Here is a 20,594-nt window from a genome sequence, read left to right on the forward strand (position 1 = left end):
CTCTTTCCAGGTGACCTTGGGGACCTCCGAGGGAGAGACTGGGGACAAAGTCGGCCTGGGGCTCTAGAGGACACGCCGCGCTGGCTGTGGAAGAGCTGCTGTAGAAGTCGGATGGCCTTGTTTAAGCTCAGCGTTTGCGAAGCGCCTTGCCACCCATGCCGGTCGCTGCTCACTCGCAGCCAGGCTAGACAGGCGTGGAGCTGCCGCCCGCGTGTGCAAGGGCAACTACACACTCTTCGTTATTGAGACTGGGTCTCGGGGGTCCGAGTCTCCTGCCCGCGTTCCCAGGGCTAGGATTACAGGCTTGGCTACATCGTAGGACTCAGGGCAGAATCAGGATGGGTGGCACCGCACATAGGAAGTTGCTGAGAAGCGCACTGAAGTGAAGGCTGTAGTGATGGTTCTAGGCACGAGGGTAAAAAGGCTCCAGGTGACTGCCCAGTTAGGCACAGTAGTAACAGTGTCCGTGAAGCTCACGATGTCTTAGAAGTCCACGAAAATATTTTATGTTTTTTTAAAAGACTGTAGTGTGAGTGAATATGTAATGTTGAGTTCAGTCCAAATTGTATCTGCTGTATGTTAATGCAGTCGTGCCTTTAATATCTTTAATATCTTGCAGTGGTTCTCGGCCTGCGAGTCGCGACCCCTTCATAGGGGTCACCTAAGACCATAGGAAAACACAAATGTTTACATTATGATTCATAACAGCAAAATTTCAGTTATGGAGTAGTAATGAAAATAATTTTATGGTGGGGGGGCTGTCACAGCATGAGGAACTGCAATGAAGGATTGCAGCATTAGGAACCTTGCGAACCACTGCTCTCAGAATGGAGCCTAAGAGGAGTAGAGAGCTCAGGTCTCAGGGCAGTCATAGTGAGGGCCCAGGAGCCTGACCCTGGATCCTTCTGCTTTCTAGAAGAGTGAACAGCAACACTACCTGCTTAGTGTACCATCTGTTTTTTCTCTTCAGAGACTAAGGAAAGAAAATTCAGTGTTTTTCAATGTTTTACAAATGAGGAACCTGACTTAATATTTAAAATCATGTGCTGCTGTACTAAGTCAGCAATAATGGTAGCAGGGTTTATTGAACATCTGCTAAGTGCCAGGTGCCATTTTAAGTAGTCAGTTCATTTAATCCTCTTTGTTAGAGACACACAGTTTGCCTTGTCCAATACAGAGGAACAAGAAAATTTACCCTAAATCCAGAAACATTCTCTCCAATCTCCCAAAATCTGCCATTGCTCCCTGAAGGTTTTCCTCTCTCCCACCAGTTCCCTGGGCATCCCAGAAAGATTGTTAGGCCCCTCTCCCACCCACTTTTTCTCTGGAGCTTTGCTGCTGAGATTCAAATCCTGGCTGCAGAATTTAAAAGCTCTATAACCTTGAGTCAACACCTACTGGCTGCTACAGTGGAAGGCCCTTGGTCATGACCTTCATTTCCTTTTCTGGAAGATGATCATTGGAGATATCTTACAGAGTAGTTGTGAAGCTTTGAGTAGGAAACATTTTTAGCACCATACACCTAAATTAGAAAATACACACAGCATTAAGTTTACCCTTTTATTTTATTTTGCTTATTTCTTTGGTACTGCTGATGAAATACAAGTGCTTGCATATTCTAGCCAGCTGAGTTCTTTTCCTCTGGGCTACATCCCTAGCCCTCCTTTTTTAAATTTACTTTTTAAAGTTTTGAGACAGAGTGCCACTGAGTTGCCCAAGCTGATCTTGATAGACTCTGCACTGCAGGCTGGCTTTAAGTCTGCGGTGCTCCTGGCACAGTCTTCCAAGAAGCTGGAAGGTTGTGATTGAGGTCTGAGAGGTGGAATTCCAGTCCAAGAGATTCCTGTCATTGAAGGGGGACCCTTGAAAGGCACCGGCCTCTCTTCTTTCCCCGCTTCCCAGCCACTGGAAGGTGCGCAGTTTGTTCTAACACACACTTCCATTGCACTTTGCCACAGGCCCAAAGCAACAAACCCTCCAGCCTGCTGTGGGCAGAAAACATTGAATCCTTTCCCATTCTAAAGCTAATACACACAGATATTTCTCAGGGTGGAGGAGAGTGGATCAACAGATCTGTGAATACAGTACTGTGAACTCAGGTGAGGAGTATGCAGTGTAAAATGAATATGGGAATCACCTTAACATGGGAAACTGGCAGAAGTAGTGTGTGGGCTTTCTGGTGTGCCTGGATATGGGACTTTTGGGAGAAGAAGGAAGAAGTTGATCAGGACCTAATTGGGGTGGAGAAAGGGGCCTTGACACAGCTGAAGTGCCTATGTATAGAGAGGCCAGAAGGCAACTTGTTGGAATCAGCTCTCGCCTTCCACTCTGCGATCTGGGGATCAACCTCAGGTCATCAAGCCTTGCAACAAGTGTTCTTCCCTTCCAGGCCACCTTACTAGCCCTTCTTAGAATCATTATCAGATTATTGTTGATAAGTGATGAAAGATTGACAGATGCTAGGAAGTGGACTGAGCTTTTGGCCCAGGTAATTAAAATGGTACTTTTAACTGAGAATTTAGAGAAAGACAATGAAGACCAGTTTTGGATTGTTTGAAACACCCACACCAATGTTCCCACAACACCTGCCACAATGTGTCAGACACTGATGCTTACTGGACAGACTGACTGAGTGAGCTGCATATGTTGTCCTCTGACCTCATGAGCTTTAACAAATTATTAGGCTTAGTGTTCTTCGCATTAAAGGAAATTATCAAGTGTTGCTCAAGGGAAAAGCAAGAGACCAACACTATTTGGGGAAATCAGAAAAGAGCTATGTTGGAGCTCCGAAGGGTGAGATGTGAGACAGACAGGAAGAGAACTCAGGGCCTAGAGCCTGATTTGGGCAGAAAGACAACCTAGGGGACAGGAGAGATTTCTTGAGGATATTTGTCTTCTTCTGTTAGATAGCGTCTGGTTATGTAGCCCTGGCTGGCTTGGAACTTGTCCCTATGTAGACCAGGCTAGATTCAGCCTGCCTCTGCCTCCTGATTGCTGGAACTTCAAGTGGTGTGCTACCAGCCCCGCCCACCTTGGGAATGTTTGTCTTGGGAAGCCAGAGATAAGTTGGGAAGGAATACCTTTATTTGAAGATAGGCATGTGACCAGGTTTTCTGAAAGAAGCGGCTTGATCCTCTAGGCCAACCTGTATGCCACGAGACTTCCATATTGCATTGTGGATTCTTGAACAAGAACAACCTCGTGAAAAATGGGTGAGGCAGTCCAGTTTTATCTTCAGCTCCCAAAATTCTAGAAACTTAGAGCTGCTCCCTTTACCCATTGACCATTGATCTTCCCTTCAGGTAGAATCAGTAGAGCCCTCTTTCCTCAGTGGTTCTTTAGCTATTTAAAAATGTATAATCAGTTGATTTCCCAGCACCCACATGGACACTGGACATACATGTAGTATACAGAATCCAGGACTACCAGCCCAGGGGTGGCCTCACCTACAATGGGCTGTGCCCCTCCCCCACCAATCACTAATTTAAAAAAAATGTCTTACAGCCAGATCTTTTGGAGGTGTTTCCTCAACTGGAATTCCCTCATTCTCCAATGACTCTAGCTTATGTCAACTTGACATAGAAGTAGCCAACACAGGTAGCACAAACTAGCCAGCTTCTTCCCTGAGAGAACAGCGTGTGTCCTCTGCTCCCTCCACTGTCCTGTCTGAATGTGCATTTTCCCTCTGGGTCTCTTCTCTCCTGCTGGTTTATTTGTTTCTTTGCTGCCCTCTGTGCTCTTGCCTCCCTTTGTACTCTTTCTCTCCCAGCAGGGTCTGTACCTATCTTGACCTTTAGCCTCACAGGGGACCTGCACACGGTGGGCATTTCAGCCTTAGTGAATTGGTGAATGGTTTGTAGTATCATCCTGACTTTCTTCCATATTTTAAGGGGTTTCTGAAAACATGTCAGGGTCTCTTATCTTGTCACTCTGCAGTGTTAGTAATATGGTCTATACTTCGTAAGTTCATGCCCGTATTCCAATGCTCTAGTGAATTAACTTCCTAAACCCTGTTAGCTGCTGCAGGTGATTCCAAAATCCAGGCAGATCCCACCTTCAATCTGTGGATAGTTGGAAGTGACGGGATTAGTAGTGGGTAGAGCTGGTCCTCCACCTCCATGCAGCAGCATCCTCAATCCAGCTGACTGGTTTGAAACTAGGTGGAAAATAAATTGCTCCTGTAACCGTTTTTCTTGGTATTATTCCTTAACAATGAAATATAGTAGTGGTTTGCATGGCATTCTCTGTCATCTGTATTACTAGACACTATAGTACATAGGAGAATGTGTGAGTTATGGTAAGGGTGCTGTTTTACTTAAGGTCCTTGATCATCTGAAGGTTTTGGTATCCAGGAACCCAGAACTAGTTCCTCATGGATACTGACACCAAAGTATAGTTGTGCAGACACATGTGTGTCAAAGGGAGTGTGGCATCTGATGGGACAGCATCAGCTTCCTGCAGCATAGATGTCCTATGGTCCTGAAGGAAGGGAGTTGGGAGTTGTAGCTGTTAAACTCGGATTAATGGAACATTTTTTCTTATGTTAGTGTTGCCACCCTGGGGTCTTGGCCAGGTTCATTTCTGTTGCTGTTTTGTTTGCAGTTCCTTCATTGGGAATCTGAGCAGAAGCGCGGCTATGAAGCTTCTAAATGGCAACACAGTCTATTGTAGTGTGGGTGTAGAGTGCTGACGGCATAGAGCTGATGGTGTAGAGTGCTGACCGCAAGCCTCCAACCTCGCAGCTTCTAGGGATGGGACAGAGGGAGGGGATCTAGCAGTCACAATCCACCTCTACTCATTTCCAACAAGGCTGAAATCACTCCAGAACTTTGAACTGAGGAGGAAGAGGAGGAGGAAGAAGAGGCGGAGGAGGAGTGGGGGAGGAGGAGGAGGAGGAGGATATTCCTAGTTGGAAATGACTTCCAAGTGGATTTTGTCACGATGTGAAGGATGGGACTATAACCTGGTGGTAGAATGCTGGCGAGCTTACACAAGGCACGGAGTGTAACTCGCTGTAGTCTGTAATAGTCAATTCCTGCTAGCGATTGGCATAGATAAAGTGCTGGTCCTGTCCATCTTTGTTTCAGCAGCTTCCTGCCTTCACCTCCTGTGTTAGGGAGCTTTAGCATGCTTGTTTCTTGGAGAAACAAGAGTGAGCAGCTCATCAGGATCGTCTGCCCTCCCTGCCTGCCTCTAAGGTGCACTGAAGTGAGCGCTCGGTCTTCTTACAGTAGGTTAAAGGGAGGAGCTCTGCAGCTGCACACGTACCACACATGTAAGGTCTGGGCTTCTATGTGCTTACGGATAAAAGTAAGATAAAAGCAGCAGCAGCAGCAGCAGCGGGAGCTATACTTGAGAACAGCCTGTCAGTCTCTGAAATGTGCCCTACCTACTCTGATGTGCAAAGCATTACTCCCATGCATCTGGTGGGTCACCCCTCCCCCACCCCTGTGAGTCCTGTTAAACAGTTTCACATTTCCAGCTCCTGTGCGGCACAGTGGGGACCATGGCAAGAGACTGTTTGTCATCAAGCCTTCCTTATACTATGACGCCCGCTTCCTGAGATTAATGGTGAGTTGAAATGCTCCTGACTATGTGTCTAGGAGGAAAAATCCCCGTTTAGATGTCTTCCATTTTAAAATTACTGTTTCTGTTCCCTAGAGGGAACTGTGATTGGGTAGTAAGGTCCAGTTTGTACTGAATGGTTTCAGGTTTGGCTGGAGCAGTTGTGTCAAAGCATGGATTCACTGGGGCTGCAGGTCAGGTGCCAGCCATTCCTTCTGCTCAGGGCCGTGCAGTTGGACATCCAGTTTGTGTTTCCTCTTCACGTGTAAAGATAAATCTGTAGTAGGATTGGGTGGGCAGTGTCTGCTCAGGGCATGTCTGCGTCAGGCCCTGTGGTCCTCTCCCAGCACCATGATAAAACAGCAGACCTTAAAAACAGCCACTGAGCGGGTCATTTGTATCCCTAAGATAGCTATTGAAAAAACTAAGACTCACTGGAAGACTTCTACTGAAGCAGCTCTATTTTGGGATGTGATTTTTTGCTATCTGGGAATGTTGATTTTAAAGCAATATTCTTAATTTAGCAGGAATGTAAATAATACTACTTGTTTAGAATGCTGCTTATCTTTATCTCATGATCCAAAATAGCAATGGGGGTGGGGTGGGGTGATGGTGCTTAGAAATGGAGGCTTGCTGTTCCCCCTCTTCCTCACTGTGTGCAGTCTCAGCCCTCCCCGCTCCTCCCCACTGTGCACACTGCCTCTCTCTAGCCCTCCCCTCCTCCCCACTGTGCACACTGCCTCTCCTTAACCTTTGCTGCTGTTTGTTTGTTTGTTTGTTTGTTTTTTAATTTAGCAGAGGATCTCCTGTTATCCCAGGATAGTCTCAGACTTGCTATGTGGCCAAGGCTGACTTCAAACTCCTGATCCTCCTGCCTCCACCTATGGAATGCTGGATTCCCTGGTGTGTGCTATCACACATGTCTGAGTGACCAGGACCAACTCCAGTGACGTTCAGTGGCTGAAATGCTATTGTTTTCACACTTTGTTCTTAATATAGAATTCTCTTTATCTCATTGCTTTAACTAAGAAGTCAAAAGTCATTGCACGTATTGTACTCTACTAAATAGTTGTGTCTAAAAACTAAATCAGAGGAATGATAGAAATCAGTGATTTGATTCTGATTCCAAAATTGTCATATTTGTTCAGTCAGGATAGAAGGAAATCAAATGAGGATAATTTTGATGGGAGAAGTAGAAAAGACCATGAGAGAAACCTTTATGTTTTTCCTCACAGAAATTCTACCTTTTGTTGACTGGGATCCCAGTTATAATCGGCATAACACTGGTGAACATATTTATTGGTAAGTCCCTCATCCGGCCCTCATTCCATGAAATGATAGCTTTTGTAAACAAATACACACATTGTACAAAGGAAGTGAGCATTTACATTATTTATACATTACATTATACAGTAACCAAACACATTGCTCTGACCAAACACATGGCACAGACCTTCTTAGGAAGAAAGGTTTGTTCTGTCAGGGTTTTAGAGAGACAGTGGTCTACCGTGAGAAGGGGAGGGGTACAGAGAACAAAAGAAGCTCTGCTGGAAACAGGGAGGTGGGCTCGAGCGGCTTCTGGCCAGTACTTTCTCCCTCAGGTCTCACCTCCTAAAAGCCTTAAAGTAGCATGTGAGCCTATGGGGGGCATTTCTACAGAGGAGGTGGCTTCTGAAAGCTTCCCTGTTCTCTCGTTGTGAAGAAACACCATAATCTAGGAAATGCTTATAAAAGAAAACATTCAGTTGGGGAAGTGTTTGCAAAGCATTCGGTTGGCAGCTTTCGAGGATTAGCCCATTATCCTAGTGGGAGCATGGCAGCCTGTATGGTGCTAGCCCAGTTGGAGCGCTACATCCTGATCTATCAGCAGAGAGAGAAGCTAGGCCTGGTGGGGCTTTAGAAGCCTCAAAGTCCACCCCATTGACATACTTCCTCCCACAAGGAATACTCCAAAGCCTACTCTAATGGAGCTGTAAGTTCTTCTAATCCTTTCACACAGTTCTGCTCTGTGGTGACTAAGCATTCAAATATATGAGCCTAGGGGGCCATTCTTATTCAACCACCATATCTCCTTTCCCAAAGTCAGCTCTGACAAGCTAGATGAGGAAAATAGAGTTGGGAAGAGAGAATCAGAGAGTCAGAGAGACAGAGACACACAGAGATACACAGACACTCAGGGGATTAAAATTTATCTTAGGGTCTTAGCATCAAATATACACAGGGTCTTCTGAACAGGACTCTAAAATGCTGAAATTTTTTGAATCTTAGAGTATTTTGTCTGGTAGATTTACAGGGGAGCAGAAAATAAATAAAAGGGTTGGAGAGATGGCTCAGTGGTTAAGAGCACTGACTGATCTTCCAGAGGTCCTGAGTTCAATTCCCAGCAACCACACGGTGGCTCACAACCATCTGTAATGGAATCTGATGCCCTCTTCTGGTGTGTCTGAAGACAAGAGACACTGTGCTCGCATACATAAATAAATAAATATTAAAAAAAGAAAATAAATAAAAAACAGTGTGTCCTTGATTACGTCTTGTTACATAAGAACAAAGGGAAACTGCTAGACGCTGGAGGTCCCATCTTACTCCTACAGGATGACTAGTCCCTCCTGAGGGACTCACCTTCCCCAGGGAGGGTAGCACTAGAGGAGTCATGGAGAAGCTGACTTCTGAAGGTGGGGTGGAAGACCTGGTGAGGAGCTGGGGACACTGGCTGTAAGTGCTAACCAAGCATTGTCAACTTTTCTCTCTAGGTGAAGCTGAACTCGCAGAAATCCCAGAAGGCTACATCCCAGAACACTGGGAGTATTACAAGGTTCACACAGCTTATTAAAACTTTTATTGGGTATCTTGTTAATGTTGTGGTAAATGTCTTAATTAGGCAATTATGATATACTTTTTATAGTCAGTTTTTCACATCAAGTAGATGATACATTTTTGAAACTTAATTTTAATTCCCTTTTAGATGTATTTATTTATATGATTGAATGTTTTGCTTAAATGTATGAATGTGTTGGGGGATTTAGCTCAGTGGTAGAGCGCTTGCCTAGCAAGCGAAAGGCCCTGGGTTCGGTTCCCAGCTCTGAAAAACAGAAAAGAAAAAAAAAATGTATGAATGTGCTCCATGTGTGCTTAGTACTCCACATGTGTGCTCAGCACTCCACATGTGTGCTCGGTACTCCACATGTGTGTTCAGTACTCCACATGTGTGCTTGGCACTCCACATGTGTGCTCGGAGACCAGAAGGGGGTGTCAGATCCCCCGGTACTGGAATTACCCATAGTTCTGAGCCACTATGTGGGTGCTGGAATCGGATCATTGCAAGAGCATTGAGTGATCTAAACTGCTGAGCTGTCTTTATAGCCCATGGTATTTTTTTTTTTTTTATTAACTTGAGTATTTCTTATGTACATTTCGAGTGTTATTCCCTTTCCAGGTTTCTGGGCAAACATCCCCCTCCCCCCTCCCCTTCTTTATGGGTGTTGCCCTCCCCATCCTCCCCCCATTGCCGCCCTCCCCCCAACAATCTAGTTCACTGGGGGTTCAGTCTTAGCAGGACCCAGGGCTTCCCCTTCCACTGGTGCTCTTACTAGGATATTCACTGCTACCTATGAGGTCAGAGTCCAGGGTCAGTCCATAGTCTTTAGGTATTGGCTTAGTCCCTGGAAGCTCTGGTTGCTTGGCATTGTTGTACATATGGGGTCTTGAGCCCCTTCAAGCTCTTCCAGTTCTTTCTCTGATTCCTTCAATGGGGGTCCTTTTCTCAGTTCAGTGGTTTGCTGCTGGCATTCGCCTCTGCGTTTGCTGTATTCTGGCTGTGTCTCTCAGGAGTGATCTACATCCGGCTCCTGTCGGCCTGCACTTCTTTGCTTCATCCATCTTGTCTAATTGGATGGCTGTATATGTATGGGCCACATGTGGGGCAGGCTCTGAATGGGTGTTCCTTCTGTGTCTGTTTTAATCTTTGCCTCTCTCTTCCCTGCCAAGGGTATTCTTGTTCCCCTTTTAAAGAAGGAGTGAAGCATTCACATTTTGATCATCTGTCTTGAGTTTCATTTGTTCTAGGCATCTAGGGTAATTCAAGCATTTGGGCTAATAGCCACTTATCAATGAGTGCATACCATGTGTGTTTTTCTGTGATTGGGTTACCTCACTCAGGATGATATTTTCCAGTCCCAACCATTTGCCTACGAATTTCATAAAGTCATTGTTTTTGATAGCTGAGTAATATTCCATTGTGTAGATGTACCACATTTTCTGTATCCATTCCTCTGTTGAAGGGCATCTTGGTTCTTTCCAGCTTCTGGCTATTATAAATAAGGCTGCGATGAACATAGTGGAGCACGTGTCTTTTTTATATGTTGGGGCATCTTTTGGGTATATGCCCAAGAGAGGTATAGCTGGGTCCTCAGGTAGTATGATGTCCAATTTTCTGAGGAACCTCCAGACTGATTTCCAGAATGGTTGTACCAGTCTGCAATCCCACCAACAATGGAGGAGTGTTCCTCTTTCTCCACATCCTCGCCAGCATCTGCTGTCACCTGAGTTTTTGATCTTAGCCATTCTCACTGGTGTGAGGTGAAATCTCAGGGTTGTTTTGATTTGCATTTCCCTTATGACTAAAGATGTTGAACATTTCTTTAGGTGTTTCTCAGCCATTCGGCATTCCTCAGCTGTGAATTCTTTGTTTAACTCTGAACCCCATTTTTTTTTTTGTTAATTTTCTCATTTATTATTTCATTTTATGATTTTAGACATATGTATGTAGGTGCTGGAAATTGAACTCTGGTCCTCTGAAAGAATTGCATGTTCTTTTTTTTTTTTTTTTTTTTATTAACTTGAGTATTTCTTATATACATTTCGAGTGTTATTCCCTTTCCCGGTTTCCGGGCAAACATCCCCCTCCCCCCTCCCCTTCCTTATGGGTGTTCCCCTCCCAACCCTCCCCCCATTGCCGCCCTCCCCCCATAGACTAGTTCACTGGGGCTGAACCCCATTTTTTAATAGGGTTATTTGTCTCCCTGCGGTCTAACTTCTTGGCCCATGGTATTTTTAATAAGTTACGATTCATGGTACTTTTCTCATTAAAAAAAAGTTGTTTTATAGGTTAAATTAAATAAGCATAAGTATAATTTCTGCAGCCTGGTAGAAAGATCTTTGCATTTGGATGAGTAGAATTTGCTTTGTCTCCCACCTTGCTCTTGAGCTGCCATTTAGGTGCTTATCTCAAAAGTGTGAGTGAGCCCAGTGGTCAGAGTGACTTAAAGCACATCAAAGTTGTTGGCATGTAATGTTTTAGTTATCTCAGACAGAGGTCAAGCAGAAATGTGAAGAATCCTTCAGAGGGTAACTGATTTGAAACAACTTTCCTCTCAGCATCCAATATCACGATGGATTGCCCGGACTTTCTACGATGGACCTGAAAAGAACTATGAAAAGACCCTGGCTATCCTCCAGATCGAGTCTGAAAAGGCCGACTTACGGTAGGGAGTGGGGCTGGAAGAATAGCGCAGGTTCAGAGCCTGGATGTCTGTGCGAAGGAGGACACTGTTATCCCTCTCCCTCTCCCTCTCCCTCTCCCCCTTTCTCTCTCTCTCAAATGGCTCTGGGTATATGTGTCCGTCTGTGTATGTGTCTGCCTTGTGGGTGTAGCCCATGGAGGTCAAAGGGGCATCAGGCCTTTGAAGCTGGAGTGAGCCACCAGACACGAATGCAGCAAGTACATTTAACTGCTGAACCATCTCTCCAGCCCTGGAAAGAAATTCTTAAACGAGCTACTGTGTGCACACAGCAGCCCACTCCACACCCTGCCTGATTTTCTTCCATCCCACATCATTAGAGACTACCCTGTATAACAACTAGAAACCATGGGTAACCTGTGGACCTGTTTCTAGAGAAAATGTTTTTAGTATTAAGTTCCGTGAGTGCAGATACAGCCCTCTTACGAACCTTGCTTAGCCTGTGCCTTTAGTTAATGCTCTTCCTGAGAAGAACATGCCTTGAGTACTGTGTTTCTCTCAGCCATGGTGTGTTATTAGTTTTGGGTTTTTATTTCTGTGTTTGTTTGGTTTTGATTTTTTTTTTTTGGTATGCAGGTGTGTGTGTGTGTGTGTGTGTGTGTGTGTCTGTATGTGTCTGTATGTGTCTCTGTGTACATAGACACCTATGGAAGCCAGAGAATCATCTCAGGTATTGTTCCTCAGTCTCTATTCACCTGTTTAGTTTTGTTTTTTAAATTTTGAGGCCGGGTCTCTTACTGACCTGGAGCTTGTCAAGTAACTGGGCTGCTGCTGGTTAGCAAGCTCCAGGATTGGTTTCTACCTCCTCAGCATTCATGTGGGCCCAGAGGGTTTTACGTGGGTTTGGGCAGAACTCAGATCCTTGCAAGTCCAGCATTTTACTGACTGCCATCCCTTAGCCTTGGTTGTTGGAGTTCTTGGCTGTATCTTGTTGGTTATTGTTATTGTTGGTTTTAATTTAATTTTTTAATTTCTATAAGAGCTTTCTACCTGAGTACTATTATTTACATCATTTCTGCCTCCCTTCCTCTCCCCACTTCAATTCTTCCCTGTTCCCCTCTCTCAACTTTATGAACTCTTTAATTATGACATTTACACATTTTGTGTAGTTATATTTAAGAGTAAGAAGCATGTAGCCCTTTCTGAAGAGATGAATAAATAAACTTTAAATCACAGCTACAAAGGTCTAGTCTCACAAGTAAGGTTGGAAAGCTGGCTAATGCTTAGGAAGTGAATTATGTAGTTGTACACTACTGGTCATACAGACTAATACATGTGGTTTGGGAAGCCAGGGGTTTCGTGGAGAAGGGTTGGCCTTGCCTGTGGAACTGTGAAGGCGTTTTTGTGCTGTAGAGATCACTCAGAGTAGAGACGTATGATGTCAGCTGCATGGGGCTCTGGGTTGATGGGTTTTTGTTTTTGTCTTTTTTTTTTTTTTTTTTTTTTTGGTTCTGATTTTTCTCTTCTGTTTTTAACAACTGAACATCTAGTGTGGGCTATTGAGTGTGATGCTGGTGAGGAGACTCTACCTCCTGTGGATAAATTCTTCCTAACAGTGACAGTAGCAGTATGGGCAGACAGTATCACCTCGCAGTACGGGACCTCACATAGCCCATTGGTAGGCATTCTGTGGCCAACTGTATTAACATTGGAAGGGTGGGGTGACAGAGCAGGCTTGTCACAAAGCCAAGGAGCAGGGCCTGTGGAGACAATGTAAGTGTTGCTTTGACTACATAAGCAAGATGATAAAAGTCACCATTCCCAAGTTGGCTTGTATGTAGAGCAGATGTCTGCCTCCATGTGCCTGGCTGTGCCAGGCTATCATGTATACAGTGATTAACTCTGTCTTTGGGATTGTGGCACTGTTTTCTCTTTCATTAATTTTTTTAGTGTATGGATTAATGGCTTTCCTGATGACATCTTCATAAAGATATATTTTACTCATTTTTACCTCCCTTTATCTTTTCTTATCCTTTTCCTCCTTCCTGCTGTTCTCTTCCTGTTCTCCTTTCTCCTATTGGGCCCTTTGTGCCCCCAGTAGTTCTCCACTGGGGTCCTGTGTATATCTGTATGTGTCAGTATGTGTGGGATCTGGATTCCACATAGGAGAGGACACAATACCCTCCAGCTTCATGCGTTTTTCTGCGTATGGCATGATTTCATTCTTTGTGACTGAATGGCATTCCATGTGTACATGTGCCACATGTTCTTTATCCATTCAACTGTTGATGGACTGCTAGGCTGCTTCCATTTCTTGGCTATTATGCACAGGCACGGGCAGTCAGCTACGTGTCTAGTGTATTAGACCGGTGAGCAGTGAGGCTGTCAGCTGTGAAGGCATCTCTGTCCTGTGGTGGTTCTGTTCTGTTATCTGAAGAGCCTGTGTGCTGACTGCTGTAGTGGCTGCCCCTGCTCGTGTGTCCATATTTCCACAGTTATTGTTCCCTTTGTCACAGGTTAAAGGAGCTGGAGGTTCGAAGACTGATGCGTGCCCGGGGTGATGGACCTTGGTATCAATATCCAACCCCTGAAAAGGAGTTCATTGATTATTCTCCAAAATCAACTCCTGACAACTGATGATTCGTCTGTTCCTCTAGTGGGAAGAAAGGAATAAATACTCTGTATTTTCACTCGGATGCACACAAGCTTCTGTGGCTGTTTCTTCATGTGGTTCAGGTGATGCGTTTGTTCTCTTGGTCCTTTCAGCTTCATCTGTTGCGGTTTACAGGGCAATAATAAAAGCTAGAGGCCTGGGAACTTGTGATTTCCTAAAGTGACACTGTTGATAACCTTCGTCTGGCAGGGAGACGGTGCAGAGGTCCTGTGAGTGAGTATTCAGGAACTGTGATCTTTGCCATTGCAGGTGGGGTTACTTGGGACTACTTGGAATTTTAACTTCACAAGAAATACTGAACTAACCATATAAAATTATCAGCACTAGAATAAATAAACTAGTAGACTAGTCTTTAGTAAACGAGTCTTAGAGTTTATCCTGTAGCGTTTTGCTTTATTTTTGGGGGGTGCATGCTATTATTCTTTAAAACCACAAACAGACAAACACTTGAGGCACAGTAGCTGGACCTCCTTAGAGTACTGTTTTGTAAACACTGACGGGGCTTCCTTCCTAAGCTGGCTGCTTCCTTACTGGTGTTAGTGTTTGAACCCAGGGCTTCAGTTGACTAAATACACATCTGCACTCCAGCTGTGCTTTTACTTTTGGATCCTTTTACAATGCCGGAGTAGGCTGAGGATTTGGGACAAATGGCAGCGTGCTGCACAGCAGCCCTGGGCTGGGGCTCCAGGACTGCATGAGGTGTGGGTTAAACCTAACTGGTGCCTGCTGTCTATCAAGCCCTTACTGTCATGAGCCAAACATGGCTCCTCCACAGCCTTTCCAGCATCACCATCTCATATGACATCCCCTTGCTGTCCTTTAGAGATGGTTGGAGACTTCAGATGTGTTCAGTGTTCACAGAAAGTTCTCATGTCCAGTATCTGCTATTTCTCAACTCAGGACAGCCTTTCTTTGCATCTGTTCTTCATTCCTCATAACGGTGCAGCGAACTCAGGTTGTGTAGATTGAAGCTCATGGTTCTCTGTGAGGAATAGGCATGACTGCCAGGGTTCAGCAAGTTCAAAACCTGGAAATCTCAAAACTCGAGACTGGCAGGAGTGAAACCAGTTCCCTCCCATTTCCATACATGCCTTGGAGCATGCAGCCCAGAGACCCCCAACCAGGTGGTCGCAAGTAGTCCGTCATAGTCTTCCCAATGCAAATAGAGCATCAGCCAATAGAATTCCCCCAATCCCAAGGCTCATGTAGTCCTGTCCACATGGAATAAAGCACACAAGTCATTTCACCAAGGATGGTCTGAGACTGGCTAGTTTTGCTGAGCTGTAGCATTGGAGCGGAGTGCTGCCCTGACATCTCTGCCACAGCAGCTGCAGGGTCCAGGACCCTGGGTACCCTCTGCACCGGCCGCAGGAGCCCCTTTATGCTTTTTCTTTCCTATTCCTCACCAGTCTTCAGTTCCATGGACCCTATTTGTCCCTGATTCCGCTTCACTCTCCTCTCGACTTGGTGACTGACGCCCTGGAGAGAAGAGGTTGACTGCAGACCCCACCCATTCCAGATGCCACCTTTCTGAGCTGGTGTCCCGGTGGCATCCAGTCACTGTGAGGAGAGGCAGAACCCAGAACCAGTTTTCCAAATATTGTCCTTGGCCAAATAGGAAGGTGTCTGTCCTTGCCTAAAGGAACAGAAGAAATGAAAGGCCACAGGCCCACTTGTCAGGCTGCCTGCACCTGACCTCCGCTAAGGTCTTCTGGAGAGCTTGTAGCTCCTTGTTTTCTCAGAAGGGATTGGTCACACCTCACTGCCCCAAAGTTTTGTCCTGAAGCTTCCTTCCCTGTGCAGTCTAACAATTCTGCCTACAGACTGAGAGAAGGACATAGGTGTCTGTGCCCTGCTTATGTGAACCATTTTGTAGGAGAAATAGGAAAGAAGGAGCAGGTCATGGGTGTGCTGGATCTGTAGATACCATTCTCTTCTGTGGACTGTGGTTTTGTTTTTGTCTCTCATCCTGACTATAGTTTCCTCTCCCTCTGCTCCACTCAGCTCGCCACTACACTGCTCAGTTTCCCTTTGCCATTTTACTAGTACGAGGAACATACCATTCCTTTTGTTCTACTAATATGAAGAAAACTTAGCACAGAAAGAACACAATCCTATTAGAAATACCTGTTAAATCTATTGTGTAACAGATAAGAACTTACAGTATTATAACTCTTTACAACATTGCTATACACACACACACCATTATCCTCACTTAAACTTAAGATAATAGGCTTTGAAATGTTGAATAAGTCACATTAGGTTACATCTGATGAAAGGCGTGTCCTTTGGAGGGGACTGTTTTGGGGCGGGGGTGGGAAGCACTGCAGAGCAGACCAAGGCTTCGTGTGTACAGCACGCTGCTGTCTTTCCAAATCCTCAGGCCTACACCCGCATTCTAAAAGGATCCAAAAGTCAAAACACACCTGGAGAGTACAGATGTGGCTCTGAGCTAAGTGTGTATTTAGTCAACTGAAGGCCTGGGTTCAAACACTAACACCAGTAAGGAAGCAGCCAGCTTAGGAAGGAAGCCCCTTGTCTGTACCTGGGGCATGCCTGTTTTGTAAGACCTTCTCCTTTGGATGGACAAACGTTCAGTGAGGTAGGTCCTGTTATGCCATAACTAACCACTGGCATGCATCTGTAATGGGCTGGATGGAGTGTCTGTAATCCCAGCACGGACCAAGAGGCAGAGCCAAGAGGATCCTGCTGGCACACTGGCCAGCCAGTCTACTTGTAGCTAGGCATCAAGCTCCAGGTTCAGTGATAGACTGAAAAATAAGATGTAGTGAAAACCCTACATCCAGTTCCCAGCTCTGCAAAAACAAGATGATAGATTAGACAGACAGACTGAGCACTCCCAGGTTTGTGGTGGAAGAAAACAAAGTGCACATTGTCTTCTGATCTCCATATGTATGCTGTGACTTGTATTTTACACACACACACACACACACACACACACACACACACACACAGAGAGACAGAGACACACAGAGACAGAGACAGAGGCAGAGACTTTAAAATTAGGCTTATATCAGGAACAGCACAGACAAACCCCATCTCAAAAAAAAAGGGGGAGGGATTGGGGTCGGGATAGTGAGGGAGCTGATCAAAAGTGGAGAACATATTTTGAACTGGCAAATTTCATAATGGGGTTAAATCTATGAGAAAAAGATAATCAAGGGAGTGACTATCACCCATAAAGGAAGCTCAAACACTCTGCAGCCACTTAAGTAACCTTTGTTCATGGGGCCTGCTGTGCAATGGCTGCAGGCCTTTGCACTCTTGGTGATGCACACAGCCTATGGCTTCATGAGTTTGTCCCTAGGAACCTTAGATTTTCAGAGGATAGTAATGCTTACTGGGAGCTCTCCTGCCTGGAACATGACGTCTAGCCTGATAGCCAGATGCTAAGTGAGACACCCACTGAATAAGAAGACAACATTTACTCCTTCAGAGAGACAGACTCTACCGGCAGACTGTTCATAGGTTTGGAGCTGACAGTCACTGGTGAGTTGAGCTCTTGTCTGCAGTCTTCCTTCATTATTACATACTGACTGTCTCCCTTAAGACGTGCCGGGTCAGCATGCATGCATGTGATGGGTGTCTGGCTTCCCTTTTCCAGATGAAGTTCTCACTGGTCCCTACCATCAACTCTTCCACTCTCAGCAGCTCATCACAAGCAAGAAGGTGCTGCCAGTAGCTATGATGATGTACACTACATCATCATAGGGAGGTCATTGGTCTTGTCCTGGACCAAGCTAGAATGCTATATACTGATATGTATTTAAATGGGGGATATGCTTAATGGAGTCATCAATTGTTAGTATTCTTCAGTGGCAGCCAAATGTCTATCAGGCTGCTCACTCAGCTGACTGGACTTCTATGTTGATACTAGATACCCCCTAGGTTAGATATGGGTCATGGTTTAGCACAGTCTTAAATAGTACTAAATAAAAAAGCATATCCTAGCATTATATTTTATTCTTCCATACAGGTTTACAGTCTTTAGAGCATCTTGATTTGGGGGAGTGTTGATAGAAGAAATGCTTCTGGCTTCACATCCCTCTGGTGAAATGTCTCTCAGTCTTCTATTACTGTGGAGAGACACCATGATCAGGCAACTTTTATAAACTAAAACATTTGATTGGGGATCATTTACAGTTTGAGAGGTTTAATCCATTATCGGCATGGTGAGAGAAGCATGGCAGCATTCAGGCTGATGGTGCTGGAGAAGGAGCTGAGAGTTCTACATCAGGATCCAAATGCAGCAGAGAGAGAAGCACTGGGTCTGACTCGGGGCCCTTGCAACCTCAAAACCCACCCCTAGTGACATACTTTCTCTAACGGCCATACCTGTTCCAGAAGGTAGTGCCCCTTTCTAAACACTCAAATTTACAAGCCTGTGAGAGGCCTTCTTATTCAAACCACCACATTGTGCTTTCTGAGTAAAGGTTCAGAATTGAAAACCCAACCTATACTATCCTTAACTCTGAGAGAGGCATAAAGAGCACCAAATAGACAGGACCAGAAAAGAAACTCTCTATAACTGGTGGTTTAAATATGCTTGGCCCAAGGAGTAGCACTATTTGGAAGTGTGGCTTTGTTGGAGGAAGTGTGTCAATATGGGTATGGGCTTTAAGATCCTTGTCCTAGCTGCTTGGAAGTCAGTCTTCTGGATATCTTGGATAAAGATATAGAATTCTCAGCTTCTTCTACACCATGTCTGTCTGAATGCTGCTGTGCTCCCCACCTTGCTGCTGTTGCTGGACTGAACCTCTGAACTTACAAGGCAGCCCCAATTAAATGTCCTTACAAGAGTAGCCTTGGTCATGGTATCTGTTCATAGCAATAAAACCCTAACTAAAATAAACATATGGTCAGCAAAGCACTAAATGTATAGAACAAAGAAAGAATATTACAAACTTCAAGGTTAATAGAAATAATCACATAAAAAGCAGGCCCATTAGAACAATGTCTGACTTTTCAAGGGAGACTATATAGTACAACAAATTTAAGCTTATCCTCAACCAACTTACAAATTACTAAGACAGGCTATGGTTATTTTATCTGGCTTTGGCAGTTAATTCTAACTACTGGTCTGACTATCTTCCCAGCAGTGTTCCCCAAATACTTGCTGTTTCTCCTGACTATGTGCTTATGGTATATTTCCTCTTATGGTGCCTTCTCCTCTCATGGTCTCTCCTCTCCCTCCTTCCTCCACACCCAATCAGGTAACTCTTAAACTGCCCACCTCTAATCCCTCCAGTTATTGGCTGTAGCCAATTTTATTTAACCAGTAATTTTAAAATAAGGAACAAAATTCCTTATTTTTAAATAATAGCACAATAAAAGCTTGTAATCGTGAGAATTCACTCATAGGCCTAGACCTTAAGTTCAGAATTTAGCATTACAATACACAGTAACAGTTCAGACCTCAACAACTCTGAAAGACAAAAGGGCTAGGAGTGATGTTCGGTAAGCTTTGAAAGACTACAGTTGCCAGCCCTGACTACCCGCCAAAACCATCAGTTACAATGGACAGAAAAAGAAAGTCATTTCACAGGGAATTTAAGCAATTTCTGTCCACCAATACAACTCTACAAAAGATATACTTCAGTCTAAGAGGATGCAATGAATAAAAATCCCAGAACAATTAAGCAAAAGGGGGGAGGGGGAGACACGGGACTCCACACCAACACAACCAAATAACAGGAATCAATAAACACTGCTCATTAATAACTCAATATTAATGTTATAAATTTCCCATTAAGATGACAAAGACTAACAGATTGGATTAGAAAACAGGATCCATATTTCTGTGGCATCTAGAAGACACACCTTACCACCAAGAACTGACATCATTTCAGGATAAATGATGTAAAGATATTCCAAGCAAATTGACCCAAGAAATGAGAAGGGTTTTTTTGTTTGTTTGTTTTTGTTTTTTTTGTATGCACTTATTTTTTTATTTTTTCTTTATTAACTTGAGTATTTCTTATTTACATTTTGATTGTTATTCCCCTTCCCGAAATGAGCAGTTTTATAGCTATTTTAATGTATGAAAAAATGGACTTTAAACCAAAACTAATCAGAAGAGATTGGAAAGAACATTACATACTCATTAAAGAGAAAAGTTCACCAAGAAGATGTTATAATTTTAAACATTTATGTAGCATACACAAAACAACAAAGACAAATTCATAAAAGAGACCCTGCTACAGCTAAAATCACACATTGGCTTAAACACAGTGTCTCAGTTACTTTTCTGTTCCTGTGAGGAGACATCATGACCAAGAAAACTTATAGAAGGGAACGTTTAATGGAAGTTTACAGTTTTGGAGGATGTGTCCATGACCATCATGGCGTGGAACATGGGAGCAGGCAGACAGGCATGGCACTGAAGAGTGTACATATGGTTATGGGGCGTCGGAGTAGTGGGGCTGGGAATGGCTTGAACTTTGGAACCCACCTGGTTATGGGGCATCAGGGAGAAGGGGGCTGGGGGAATGGCTTGAACTTTGGAACCCTCAATCTTACTCTCAGTGACACAACTTCTCTAACAAGAGAGAGACTCTCCTAATCCCTTACAAACAGTGCCACCAACTGGGGACCATTTATAGTGGATGATTTCAATACCTTAATCTTACCAGTAGACAGGCCATCCAGACAAACAGAAATGCTGGAGTTAAATGCCATAATTAAAATGGCTCTAGCAGACATAACAGAACATTTCACAAAACACTAAAGAATATACTTTCTTCTCAGCAACTCATGGGACTTTATGAATTTGACCACATATTAGGACACAAAGCAAATGTTAACAGATTTAAGAAAATTGGAATAACACCCTGCATCCTATTTGACTACCATGGATTGAAGTGGGATATAAACGA

The 20,594-nt window shown here is 44.3% G+C and overlaps 1 protein-coding gene and 1 pseudogene across 1 annotated transcript in view; both read left to right on the forward strand.

The window, feature by feature from the left end:
• Positions 1-14,079, forward strand: part of Ndufb5 (NADH:ubiquinone oxidoreductase subunit B5) — a 14,318-nt gene extending 239 nt beyond the window's left edge. The window contains exons 2-6 of the mRNA NM_001106426.1: positions 5,483-5,571; positions 6,801-6,867; positions 8,319-8,380; positions 10,942-11,048; positions 13,541-14,079. Of these exons, the coding sequence (NP_001099896.1) occupies positions 5,483-5,571; positions 6,801-6,867; positions 8,319-8,380; positions 10,942-11,048; positions 13,541-13,661 (446 nt within the window). The 3' untranslated portion in view covers positions 13,662-14,079. The remainder of the gene's footprint in view (positions 1-5,482; positions 5,572-6,800; positions 6,868-8,318; positions 8,381-10,941; positions 11,049-13,540) is intronic.
• A 2,838-nt stretch (positions 14,080-16,917) lies between these two features.
• LOC120101231 (small nucleolar RNA SNORA70) lies at positions 16,918-17,043 on the forward strand (annotated as a pseudogene).
• The last annotated feature ends 3,551 nt before the right edge of the window (positions 17,044-20,594 follow it).

Source organism: Rattus norvegicus, chromosome 2, assembly GCF_021556685.1.
Source record: "Rattus norvegicus strain SHRSP/BbbUtx chromosome 2, alternate assembly SHRSP_T2T, whole genome shotgun sequence".
NCBI lineage: Eukaryota > Metazoa > Chordata > Mammalia > Rodentia > Muridae > Rattus > Rattus norvegicus.